This window comes from Cherax quadricarinatus, chromosome 48 (assembly GCF_038502225.1).
Source record: "Cherax quadricarinatus isolate ZL_2023a chromosome 48, ASM3850222v1, whole genome shotgun sequence".
In the NCBI taxonomy this organism is placed as follows: Eukaryota; Metazoa; Arthropoda; class Malacostraca; order Decapoda; family Parastacidae; genus Cherax; species Cherax quadricarinatus.
Genome location: NC_091339.1, coordinates 14,461,216 through 14,474,127, shown reverse-complemented (window position 1 = coordinate 14,474,127; position 12,912 = coordinate 14,461,216). Strand labels below are relative to the sequence as shown.

The window sequence follows — 12,912 nt, the reverse complement described above, 5'->3', positions numbered from 1 at the left end:
GCTGTCAGTAGCACCACCGGCAAGACTAACTCTCCCCGGCTGCCACTGCCTGACTGTGGTTGCTTGGTTGGTTAATTGGGCTTAAAGCCCATCGACTATGCGAGGGTCATTATGGCTTCATGTCACATGTTCACGACTAGTCAAGACTACTTTAAGCCCTAAAATAGGGACTAAAGGTTGGGTAATAGGGGGGTTGAAGCCTAGTGACTACACTTAAGGTCATCAACGCCGCACATAATCGTTTCACCACTAAATAATATTACTTTATCTCTAAAATAAGGATTAAAGTAAACTGTTAGCGTATATACGCCGATATATACATATACACTTCTCAGTGTATATATCTCGTAGGAATTAAGGTAGGATCCCCACATATATACTGACATACACGTCTCGGTACAAATACACCGGGATACATATACATTTTTAGTGTAAATAACTAACTGATGCTTCCAATCTCTCCATCATTCCCAAGTCTGAGCATATTTGTGCGCTGTTTAATTTTCTTGGTAATTTTATATTACTGATGCTGATACAATATCCAAAAATATAGTAAATATAATTGAAATATATATGAATGAGAAAGAACAGTAGGGCGATGTGGGAAGAAGAGTTTACCTGAGAATAGAATGATGGAGGGAGTGGTGGGTGAGGGTGAGTGCTGGAGCCCTTCACACCTAACCTGATAATTACTAGCTAGGTAGTCATGGCGAAGAGTATTATCGTGTGTGTGTGTGTGTGTGTGTGTGTGTGTGTGTGTGTGTGTGTGTGTGTGTGTGTGTGTGTGTGTGTGTGTATACTCGCTTATATGTGGTTGCAGGATCGATTCACAGCTCCTGGCCCCGCCTCTTTTCTGGCTGCTACTGGGTTCACTCAACTGGTGTCGAGAGCCTTATCGTACCTCTTTTCTAAGCTATACATGGATCCTTCACTGTCCAAGTGTGCGCGCCCTCGCGCGAGCGTAAAAAACGGCCATCAGATTCAGCCATCAACCAAAGATGAATAAAATGAAGCAAAACTATGTTTTCAAGACAGGTCAAAAATAAAAAAGTCACAATATCGTGGCTGGAACAATTCACCCGAAACTCGCAGGAACCTTATGATAACTTTCGGGTGACCCTGAACCATTAATCAATTCAAATTAGCCCAGGATGGACCAAAACGTTATCCTATGGCTCCTGTCCTAAGTGCAGGTTTATAGTGAATAGTTCAATTTTTATTTCGGTCTCATAGGCGAGGAACTCTGCCTTTATCAAGAAACTATTCTCTACTGAAATGGATAAAAATAGCAAAAATATATTAAAAAAAAGCCCGCTTTACAAAGGAGTTCCAGTATGGTTAATGAGGGGTGACTGTTGTTGGTGTAAAGAGTGACTTTTATTTCTGTCTCGCTGTTGTTATCAAACCCATATTCATGCTACAGTCCGCCAGTTGTTAATTGTGTCGGGTCTTTTAAAGGTCGCGCAGAGAGTTTCCCGATACCTGACAAAGTCGGGACGGGATAAATTATAATTATTAGTTTCGAACGAGAAAAATGTATACGAGGATAACCAGTTTCATTCACACATGTTTCCCGACAGAGGATTTCGTTTTCTGTAAAAGCATAACTCATTCCGGGGCTGCTTGAGCCTCTGCTGCTGCGTTACAGTGTCTGCCGTTGTGATCTGCATGTCTGCCGTTGATAAATAAGAGATGTGCAACACCAGTTGCAGATAAGATAATCAGTCCCTCAGCCTTGATAGAACGCGTTAGGTCCTTTAGGTTTGATCAAGCTGACGAAAGGTGGATGGACACTTTTAAATACTGGAACCAGAGGAGACATGTAGTAGTTGAAGATATCGTCATAGATGGGCTAGTTCCACTAGTGGAAATCATGCCCAAGAATTGGGCCAGAGATTATAAATAGGTTTGCAGAGTATGTTCTTAGTACCAAGATACCATGACATTGCTGTGTCCTACACCAGTCAGCCAGACACTAGCCAGACATCAACCAGAAACCAGCCAGACATCAGTCAGATACAAGCCAGACATCAGTTAGTTAACAACCGCACAACGGCCAGACACCAATTAGACACCAGCTAGATATTAATTAGATACCAGCCAGACAGTCAAACACTAGCTAGACATAAGTCAAGCACCAATCAGACGTTAGCAATGAATAAGCCAGACACCAGCCAATCACTGGCTATATATAGGCCAGACACTAGAGAATTATAAACCAGACAAAAGCCAATAACTATTTACGTGTAAGTCAAACACCAATCAGTCAGAAACCAGACACTCCAGATATAAGCCAGACATCGAACCAATAAGCAATAATGATAGTGTAGACTGGAGCTACTTAACAGGAACACTGTTTACCACTCAATCCATTTAATACTCTGGAATCACTAGCGTAGGCGCAGTGTGACGAGAGGATGAACCTAACGCATTAGCTGGAGATGTGTGACTAAGTACAGAGAGGGTTATAAGTAATGAAAGCACAATTCTTTAAAACGTTGTATTGGGAGTTCGCAATCACCTGACTCGTTCACCTGTGTCCCATATCGCAAATTCTTGCTCGGTCAGATGACTTGGGTCATCAGTGAAACGCAGTGCAATTCTGTGGCATGTATGCCTCACACACTACATGACTTTCATCCCATCGTGTGTGGTACAGCTGTAGTGTAAAAGTTGCACCGTGGGTCACAGATCACACAAGATATTTGACAGAACAAGAATTTGGGAGAAGTAAACAAACCATACCACGGGTGGGGTTAGAACTCGCGATCAGAGAGTCACAAAACTCCAGACCGATGCGTTAACCACTGGGCCAGCTGGCTACAATACGATTCATTCAATCGTGTCATTACGATTTCGTGAGTCATGTTGAGAGAAGTACGCAGAAGGTATCAACTTCAGGTATATGTGATCCTAACCCAGCACCTCTGCGACTGCCTGAGAAGCGTCTAAGTCTAGAATTGGGAGACATATATGTCTACCTGGTGGAAAACCCTTCACCAAACACGGGCAACAAGACTGAAGACTTACAAAAGCAAGAGAACGCGTTTATCACATTTTTCCTAGATTTGTAAAATATTACATATTTAAAAAAAATCATATGAAAAATACAATAAAATCTAAGAGATTAGATACTTTGACTTGAAAATAAAGGATTTTTAGTCAAATTATTTTGTTTAAGTTTTAAATATTTTAAGAGCTAGCTGGTGTGGTACGTATACTAGCCCAAAAAAAAAATTAAGGACGTACATCAGTATTCCCAGGGTGTTACATTCCTATGTATTTATCATCGTGCGAGCATTGTGTTCAGTATCTCAATGTTTATGAATGAGTTTAATTTGTATTTATATTAGCGAAATAAGCAAATTTGCAAAATTGGTTGTGTTAGAGTTTAATTATTATTGTTATATTCCCTTAGAGCACTAAATCCTTATGGTAGTGAAGTACCTTGTGGCGTCCAAGTGGCTCTGGCAGTGACGTACCTTGTGGCGTCCAAGTGGCTCTGGTAGTGACGTACCTTGTGTCGTGCTGGTGGCTCTAGTAGTGACGTACCTTATGTCGTGCTGGTGGCTCTGGTAGTGACGTACCCTGTGTTGTGCTGGTGGCTCTGGTAGTGACGTACCCTGTGTCGTGCTGGTGACTCTAGTAGTGACGTACCCTGTGTCGTGCTGGTGGCTCTGGTAGTGACGTACCATGTGTCGTGCTGGTGGCACTGGTAGTGACGTACCCTGTGTCGTGCTGGTGCCTCTGGTAGTGACGTACCATGTGTCGTGCTGGTGACACTGGTAGTGACGTACCCTGTGTCGTGCTAGTGCCTCTGGTAGTGACGTACATTATATATTCCGAATTCTCTCCATTTTATCTTTTATGCAGTTTTGGAAAAAATTGACAGCATATTGAAGGTGAGGGCTGACAAGAACTCAGGCTTTACCGGTAAATATTGTTTAGTATATTTGAAGTCACTGGTAATGAATGTGATCGTTCTCTTTTCTTGTCTCACCTGGAAGGTTTCCCAACTTGGTTATATTTGTGCTTGAAATTGCTATATCTCGAAAGTATTACTCTGATCCAACTGAAACCCGTCTTCCACGTCTCCTTGGAGGCTAACCAGGCACCTCTAAATACTTAAACACTCACCTAAGATTGAATTTTTTTTCAATTAAATTTTGAAGTTTTAGATAGTTCAGTTTCGAGATTTAGACAAATTTTGAAACCTCCTAAGATATGGACCGACACTCAAGAGACTATTCTTGGTCTGGCCACGAAGACTTCTTTAGAGAGATGATCCGACATGCACTACCTACTCACGCACTCACCTCACAAGGACAAAATTACAAACAACTTTGAAAATATATTTATATATTTATATATATATATATGTATATACTTCATTCCAACCAATGACAAATGCCATCACAGAACAGAATTTGGAGGGCAAGAACATCTTATCGATGAGGAAGCTGAGGTGAGTAGCCAGGCTGCAGTCTGCAACACGGCGAGAAGAGTGTTAATAGCAGAACATATACGAAGAGAAGTACTAGCACCAGGATATATATATATATATATATATATATATATATATATATATATATATATGGGCAGGAAAGTTCCAGTATCGGCATATATACTGTACACAGAAAGAAAAAACTGTTAGTATCGGGATGTATACGAAGAGAAGTGTTAGCATCAGGTTGCACACGAAGAGAAGTGTTAGCACCAGGATACATGACATTAGCACCAATACTAGATACAAAGGTCAAGTGCTCACATGCAGCATATTATTACTTATAAAAGTAAGTTTACATTGTAATAGTGTTACACTTTATGTAAAGCTGGATCAAGATTAATGATAAAGCTTTACACAACGCGATATGTCATGAGAGAGAGAAAGAGAGAGAGAGAGAGAGACAGAGAGAGAGAGAGAGAGAGAGAGAGAGAGAGAGAGAGAGAGAGAGAGAGAGAGAGAGAGAGAGAGAGAGAGAGAGAGAGAGAGAGAGAGAGAGAGAGAGAGACAGAGACAGAGAAAACGCAGGATATGAGTGCAGTAAAGGAATATGGTATATCTCGCAGAGCTCTTGATCTAAGAAATTGGAGCCATTTCCCCCTTCCACGGTTCAAGCATATATGATCCCCTGTGTATTAACTCCTGCCCCATGAATATAGTGCAGTAATGCGTGCATAAATACACATCCTATTTGGTCATGCAATATGGCACAGTGATTAATGGCACTGTGCCATATTGCATGACCTGACGTCTAATTGTAACCTCACTAACAAAAGTTGACCTGATTTTCAAGTGTTTTGTAGAAATTATGTTGGAAAAATGTTAATAGAATTATGGAAAATTAAGTGAATGATTAAAAAATGTTTAAAAAAATGTTAGAAAATATTTAGTGAATGATGACAAAAGTTGAAAAGAGTGAAAAAATCTTCAAACAATGATAGAAAATGATAAGAGAATGATGAAAAATGTTAAGAAAATGATGGATAATGCTTGGGGAATGACTGAAAATGTTAATATGCAAATGGAAAATGTTATTCCGTTGATGAAAATTTTTAGGAGAAGAACGGAAAATGTTAAAAGAATATAAAATAATTTTTTTTAAGACTGTAAAGTTCAGAGAGAATGATGAAAAAATGTAAATAAAACTATGAAAAATATTATGAGAATGATACAAAATATTTAGAGAATAATATATTATATTTAGTGGGTGATGATGTTAGAAGAACTCTGGCAATTATAATGATGAGACTTAAGGAAAATACTAAATTAAGTATAATTTGTTATGAGTTGAGGCCTATCGACTGCACGTGAGTCATGAATTAATAAAGTAGGTATGATTTAATAGAATCTTTCAATGGATGTCTCCCATCCTGTGTGTATATGCATGCTACAATAACATATACATGCAGTATATATATTATTTATTTATAAACATGTCTTATGCAGGATGAGATTTAAACGTACGAACTTTGGGACAGTATGCAGTACTATACACACCACGCCAGTACTGCGTACTTGTCCCAAACAGAAGCGGACTTTGTCTTAAGACCGGTCCGGGCTTCCGTCACCTATCAGGTCAACTCATTAACTGCTGAGGGCCAGAGGCTGTTTTCACTGCTCAGCGAAGGAGCGTTCCATTTTACTCTCAATCTTTGTGCAGCGACTATGGCTTCAGTTTTTCGTGACATTTTTTTCAGTTTTTTTTTTTTTGATTACCCAACCCAGCGGTGCAACGGGTAATGTCCAAATGCCCGTATGACCAGTCCATCTCTGGTCCCAAAGTTTGTAGGTTCAAATCTCTTCCGACCTGCGATATATGTTTGTAAATATTCCAGAAAGTAATTTTTGCCAACAGATTTGAAGATTACTGGAATAAACTGCTAAGCAATATCACTCATTCGAGTGGGCTTCGTAATTTTAAATATAAGTTTAAGGTTATGAGTGGAAGGGATTGTGAGCAACCCTTGCCTGGAATGAGCTAGTAGGCCTAAAACATTGCTCCTATGCTATGGTTTAAGGCTTCAAGTACTCACCGGGGAATCGTGATTGCTTGGGTGCCTCAGACGATAGTCTCCGCAGACTGCATCAACTGGTCCACCTGACAGTGGAAGTCAGGTCTTGGTCTCTCGTACTCCTCTGTGTCTTCGTGTTGAAGCCTCCTTACTGGGTCCTCCGAGGGGTCTTTATGGGGAAGCCTCCTCCCTGAATATTCCTCAGAGAGGTCTTGATGGAGCCTCCTTCCCAGATATTCCTCTGAGGGGTCCTGGTGATGTCTCCTTTCCGGGTATTCGTCCAGGGAGTCTGTGTGAGACCTCCTCTCCAGGTATTCCTGGGAGGGGTGCTTATGCTGAAGCCTCCGTCCCGAATACTCCTCGGACGGGTCTTGATGCTGAAGTCTTCTACCCGGGTACTCCTCGGAGGGAGCTTGATGCTGAAACCTTACGCCGAGGTAATCCTCGGGGCTTCTACCTCTGAGTCCCATCTCTGAGTCGTCCTCGGGGTCTGAGTATGGAAGGCGGACCCCGGGATAAATTTCAGAGTCTTCGCTCATCTCTCGGACTTTCGGAAAGTCTTCAAGGTCCCTGTGTTGAAGTCTCGCCCCCTGGTACTCTTCAGAATCTTTAGGCTTCAGTCTGACGTCTGGATACACCTCCGCCGACGCCAGAGATTGCTGCCAAAACGACAAAAGAACTAAATATAAAATATCAGTATTATGGGAATGCAGTTTTCAAATATTTATTCAGTGAAACACTTTGATTATATAAATCACGAAAAATATAATTTATTTTGCTTCCAATAAAAGACAAAAATTAATTTCTAAACTCTAAGCTTCTTTAAGGAAGGGACAAGCTTGAAACTTATTTAAGTAAACCCAATTAACCAACAAATGCCAGTACTATCACCTGTACTCTAGCAACAGTATTGTAGCATCAGTACCCTAGCTGCACCAGTACTCTTACAACAGCATTCTAGCAATAATACTCAAGCACCAATAAACTATCTGCAATAGTACACAAGTACTCGAGCATCATCACTACCTGAATGAACCAGTAAGGCAGCGCCAACATTCTTTTACCATTACTGTAGCCCAAGTACCGTAGCAATAGCAGCACTGTACCACCATTAATCTGACACCATGCTCAACAACAGCAGTCTAGAACTAGTATTCCAGCAACGTTTGGTCAGTACTCACCCTGGCTATGGCGTCGTACACTGGCGTTAAAATTGGAACCTCAGATTTCGTTGCTTCCGGTGTCAGCAGGTCGAAGGTGTCTTCTGTTGTGAGAGATACACCTGTTACACATGTGACATTATATATATATATATATATATATATATATATATATATATATATATATATATATATATATATATATATATATATATATATATATATATATCGTGCCAAATATGTAAAACTTGTGATTTTGGCTTAAACAGCAACGCTCTTCTTGCCGAATAAGGTAGGCGAAAATTTTTGTATGCAATAATTTCGCAAAAATAATTCTGAACCTAACGAAAAAAAAATATTTTTCATGGTGTTTGTTTATTAAATTATTGCAAACATATCTAAAATATATTTAGTTGGATTAGGCTAAATTAAATTGCGCTTGTTATAATAAGGTTACGTAAGTTTTCTAAGGCTCTTTTGGTACAAATTATTAAATTTTTATATTAACATTAATGAAAAAATATATCTTTAAACATGTAAGAGAAAATTTTAGAAAGGAATTAATTTTAAACGAGATCTTGCCAACTGACCAGTTTTACCTATTTTATATATATATATATATATATATATATATATATATATATATATATATATATATATATATATATATATATATATATATATATATAAGAGTAAGGTGAAGAGAGTATCAAATGATACAGATAAAGAAAAATTGGATATCAAATTGGGGAGGAGGAGTATGGAAGAAGTGAATGTTTTCAGATATGTGGGAGTTGACGTGTCAGCGGATAGATTTATGAAGGATGAGGTTAATCACAGAATTGATGAAGGAAAAAAGGCGAGTGGCGTGTTGAGGTATATGTGGAGGCAAAAATTGTTATCTATGAAGGCAAAGAAGGGAATGTATGAAAGTATAGTAGTACCAACACTCTTATATGGGTGTGGAGCTTGGGTTGTAAATGCTGCAGCGAGGAGGCGGTTGGAGGCAGTGGAGATGTCCGGTCTAAGGGCAATGTGTGGTGTAAATATTATGCAGAAAATTCGCAGTATAGAAATTAGGAGAAGGTGTGGAGTTAATAAAAGTATTAGTCAGAGGGCTGAAGAGGGGTTGTTGAGGTGGTCTGGTCATTTAAAAAGAATGGATCAAAGTAGAATGACATGGAGAGCGTATAAATCTGTAGAGGAAGGAAGGCGGGGTAGGGGTCGTCCTCGATAAGGTTGGAGGGAGGGGATAAAGGAGGTGTTGTGGGCGAGGGGTTTGGACTTCCAACAGGCGTGCGTGAGCGTGTTAGATAGGAGTGAATGGAGACGAATGGTATTTGGGACCTGACGAGCTGTTGGAGTGTGAGCAGGGTAATATTTAGTGAAGGGATTCAGGGAAACCGGTTATTTTATATAACCGGACTTGAATCCTGGAAATGGGAAGAACAATGCCTTCACTCTAAAGGAGAGGTTTGAGATATTGGCAGTTTGGAGGGATATGTTGTGTATCTTCATACGTATATGCTTCTAAACTGTTGTATTCTGAGCACCTCTGCAAAAGCAGTGAAAGAGTTGAACGATGATGAAAGTATTTACTTTTTGGGGGGATTTTCTTTCTTTTTGGGTCACCCTACCTCGGTGGGAGACGGCCGACTTGTTGGAAAAAATAATAATAATAATAATAATAATAATAATAATATATATATATATATATATATATATATATATATATATATATATATATATATATATATATATATATATATATATATATATATATATGTCGTGCCGAATATGTAAAACTGGTCAGTTAGCAAGAACTCATTTAAAATTAAGTCCTTTCTAAAATTTTCTCTTATACGTTTAAAGATATATTTTTTTCATTAATGTAATTGCAAAAGTTTATAATTTTCCACCAAAAGAATCTTAGAGAACTTACCTAACTTTATTATAACAAGAGCAATTTATTTTAGCCTAATCCTACTAAATATATTTTAGATTTGTTTACATTAATTTAATACTAAACAAACACAATCAAACATATTTTTTTCGTTAGGTTCAGAATAATTTTGGCGAAATTATTGCATACACAAATTTTCACTTGTCCTATATGGCAAGATGAACGTTGCTATTTAAGCCAAGATCGCAAATTCTGCCTATTCGGCACGACATATATATATATATATATATATATATATATATATATATATATATATATATATATATATATATATATATATAGGTAGTAGGTTGGTAGACAGCAACCGCCCAGGGAGGTACTACCGTCCTGCCAAGTGAGTGTAAAACGAAAACCTGTAATCGTTTTACATGATGGTAGGATTGCTGGTGTCCTTTTTTCTGTCTTATAAACATGCAAGATTTCAGGTACGTCTTGCTACTTCTGCTTACACTTAGGTCACACTACACATACATGTACAAGCATATATATACACACCCCTTTGAGTTTTCTTCTATTTTCTTTCTAGTTCTTGTTCTTGTTTATTTCCTCTTACCTCCATGGGGAAGTGGAACAGAATTCTTCCTCCGTAAGCCATGCGTGTTGTAAGAGGCGACTAAAATGCCAGGAGCAAGGGGCTAGTAACCTCTTCTCCTGTATATATTACTAAATGTAAAAAGAGAAACTTTCGTTTTTCCTTTTGGGCCACCCTGCCTCGGTGGGATACGGCCGGTGTGTTGAAAGATATATATATATATATATATATATATATATATATATATATATATATATATATATATATAGATATATATATATATACATATATATATATATGTGTGTGTGTGTGTGTGTGTGTGTGTGTGTGTGTGTGTGTGTGTGTGTGTGTGTGTGAGTGTTTCTGTGTGAGAGAGAGAGAGAGAGAGAGAGAGAGAGAGAGAGAGAGAGAGAGAGAGAGAGAGAGAGAGAGAGAGAGAGAGATCTAACCTTAGTAGTTTCACTGCATTAATACTGAGGTATTTTAAGATATAGTTGGTAATACATAGATTTTTCTTCTATATCAAGAATTCAGGTGATGTATAAAAATAGGCGTTTCGAACTAATTTTGTAACGCTGATGTCAAATCTGAATTAATTTTGTTCCAGCACGCAGTTTCTGTGAGACAGAACACTACGGTGAGCGATGTCACCAAGACAGTCATCATGGGGAGTAGATATCAGGATAACATGACGATAAATTTACTGGTCGACTACAGTTGGACACAGCTGACACAGAGCCATAACCAATACAGGAAAAAAAAGCCTAAAAACCGTGATGCAAATATGCTGGTTTGACTGCATGGAAAACTGTTATTCTTGTTATGCGCATATATAATGAATTTATTTTGAGAAGGATTAATTTTCGTGACTGCACGTACCACATTTAATATCATAATAATACCATAATATAATACCTATATTTGTTAGGTAATGTATATCATGTTCTTTGACCTTGAAGAGCCAAACGATTGATTCGTAAGATTTAAAAAAAAACTTACGTCGTCGAGACTCATCACTCTCATTCGTGATCAACTCATCAAAGTTAAAACAACCCATTTCTTGTCTGAGCTGGATAAAAAGCTTTACGTTGTGCGTGTTAAATTTAGTTAAATTTATCTAAAGTAAATATCAATATTAATACTAAATAAATAATAATAATAATAATAATAATAATAATAATAATAAAACTAATAATAATAATACAGGTTCTTGAATTTATCTTAATAATGAATATTAATATTGATCTAGATAAATTTATCTAACAAATAATTAAAATAATTCTAATGTTTACGAGAGAAATTTGTTTTGCAATTTTTCCAAAATCTTCTATATTTCTGACTTTTTTTTTTCTTCTTATACACTCATTACCTTTCGTGCCACCTCTCATCCTCCTCGCCACCACTCTTTTATCTCTCCACTCCTTCTCATTCTCACTGTCTTTCTCCTTCCTCTCTCCTCACGAGCCTCTCTACGCTCACATAACACGCCTATTCAGCTCACAGGATACCATTCTATTCTTAAAGTTTTAACAAGTTCCCCACTGACCGCTCCTGCTCGCCCTGGCTCATTTCTCTCTCTCTCTCTCTCTCTCTCCCTCATCTTTAGCCCATCCATCTCTTCTCTGTTTACCCGTTTCTCATCCATTCCAGCCAGTCTAGCTAACCAATACCTTCTATCATCCTAGCATCTGAGCTTAATACCCTTACTCAAGCTTTGCTCACCACCCTGAACGATCCCCTTTCTATTACCCTCCTCCTCCAACCACAAAAAATGCGCCACCTCTGGCTGGTCGGAAACGGTGCCGCGATTAGCGGACGGAAAATCGTGCCTCCGAAATTAAACATTATGCAAGACTGACCTACGGTGTTGGGCACCACGTCAGGGTTACTCTCGTCTGAAGGCAGCCTGGGGTCGTGTTTTCTCCTGGTGTTCCTCTTGCGACAGTAGTGTCTGGTCCACACACCTCCCACCAAAAGTAGCACCGCCAGCAACAAACCGGCTAGCACCTTGCCCACAGAGCTGCTTCCACCGCGAGTATCTGCAGAAGTGGAAAGAACTGTCATTACAAGTTTACACCCCACTCAGCAGAAGCAGCATCACCAGCAGCCCCATCAACACCTTACTAACGTAGCTGTAACCACGCTGTGTCTGCAGATAATGATGTAGTTGATTAAATAAAAGAATTTTAAGTCTATGGACTGCACGAAGGATGAACAAGGCTGCAAGTAACATGTTCACCTCTAGAAAAAATACTTTCTTTTTATGCTACTGACATACCTTGTACTATGTTGGTAAATCTGGTAGTGACATGCCTTGTGTCGTCCTGGTGGCTCTGGTAGTGACGTACTTTGTGTCGTCCTGGTAGTTCTGGCATTAACGTATTTTGTGTCTTTCTAGTAGCTCTGTTAGTGACGTACCTTGTGTCGTCCTGGTGGCTATGTTAGTGACGTACCTTGTGTCGTCCTGGAAGGTCTGGAAGTGTAGGCAGACACCACCACAGGCTGGGAGGTGACAGGACCGTGGGTGACATACACCTTGATCTGGTAGCTGGTGCCAGCGTCCAGCCGACTCACATTGAAGTTGGGACGATGAGACGTGACGTTAGCGAAGAGTGTTCGATTCTCAAAGTACACCTGGTGGAGGTATAGAGGGTGTTAGTACACCTGGTGGAGGTACAGAGATGTCAGTACAACTGGAGGAGTTATAGACGATATAAAGTGTGTAGTAGACAGATCGTGCG

General features: G+C 39.0%; 1 protein-coding gene across 2 annotated transcripts in view; it reads right to left on the bottom strand.

Moving 5' to 3' along the window:
• Positions 1–4,378: 4,378 nt before the first annotated feature.
• Positions 4,379–12,912, bottom strand: part of LOC128696134 (protein turtle homolog A) — a 130,847-nt gene continuing 122,313 nt past the window's right edge. For both annotated transcript variants that reach the window (XM_053787230.2, XM_053787229.2), the window contains exons 13-17: positions 12,625–12,805; positions 12,031–12,210; positions 7,698–7,780; positions 6,538–7,175; positions 4,379–4,485 (exon numbers count right to left, since the gene is read on the bottom strand). In XM_053787230.2, coding sequence (XP_053643205.1) covers positions 6,564–7,175; positions 7,698–7,780; positions 12,031–12,210; positions 12,625–12,805 — 1,056 coding nt within the window. In that variant the 3' untranslated portion in view covers positions 4,379–4,485; positions 6,538–6,563. The remainder of the gene's footprint in view (positions 4,486–6,537; positions 7,176–7,697; positions 7,781–12,030; positions 12,211–12,624; positions 12,806–12,912) is intronic.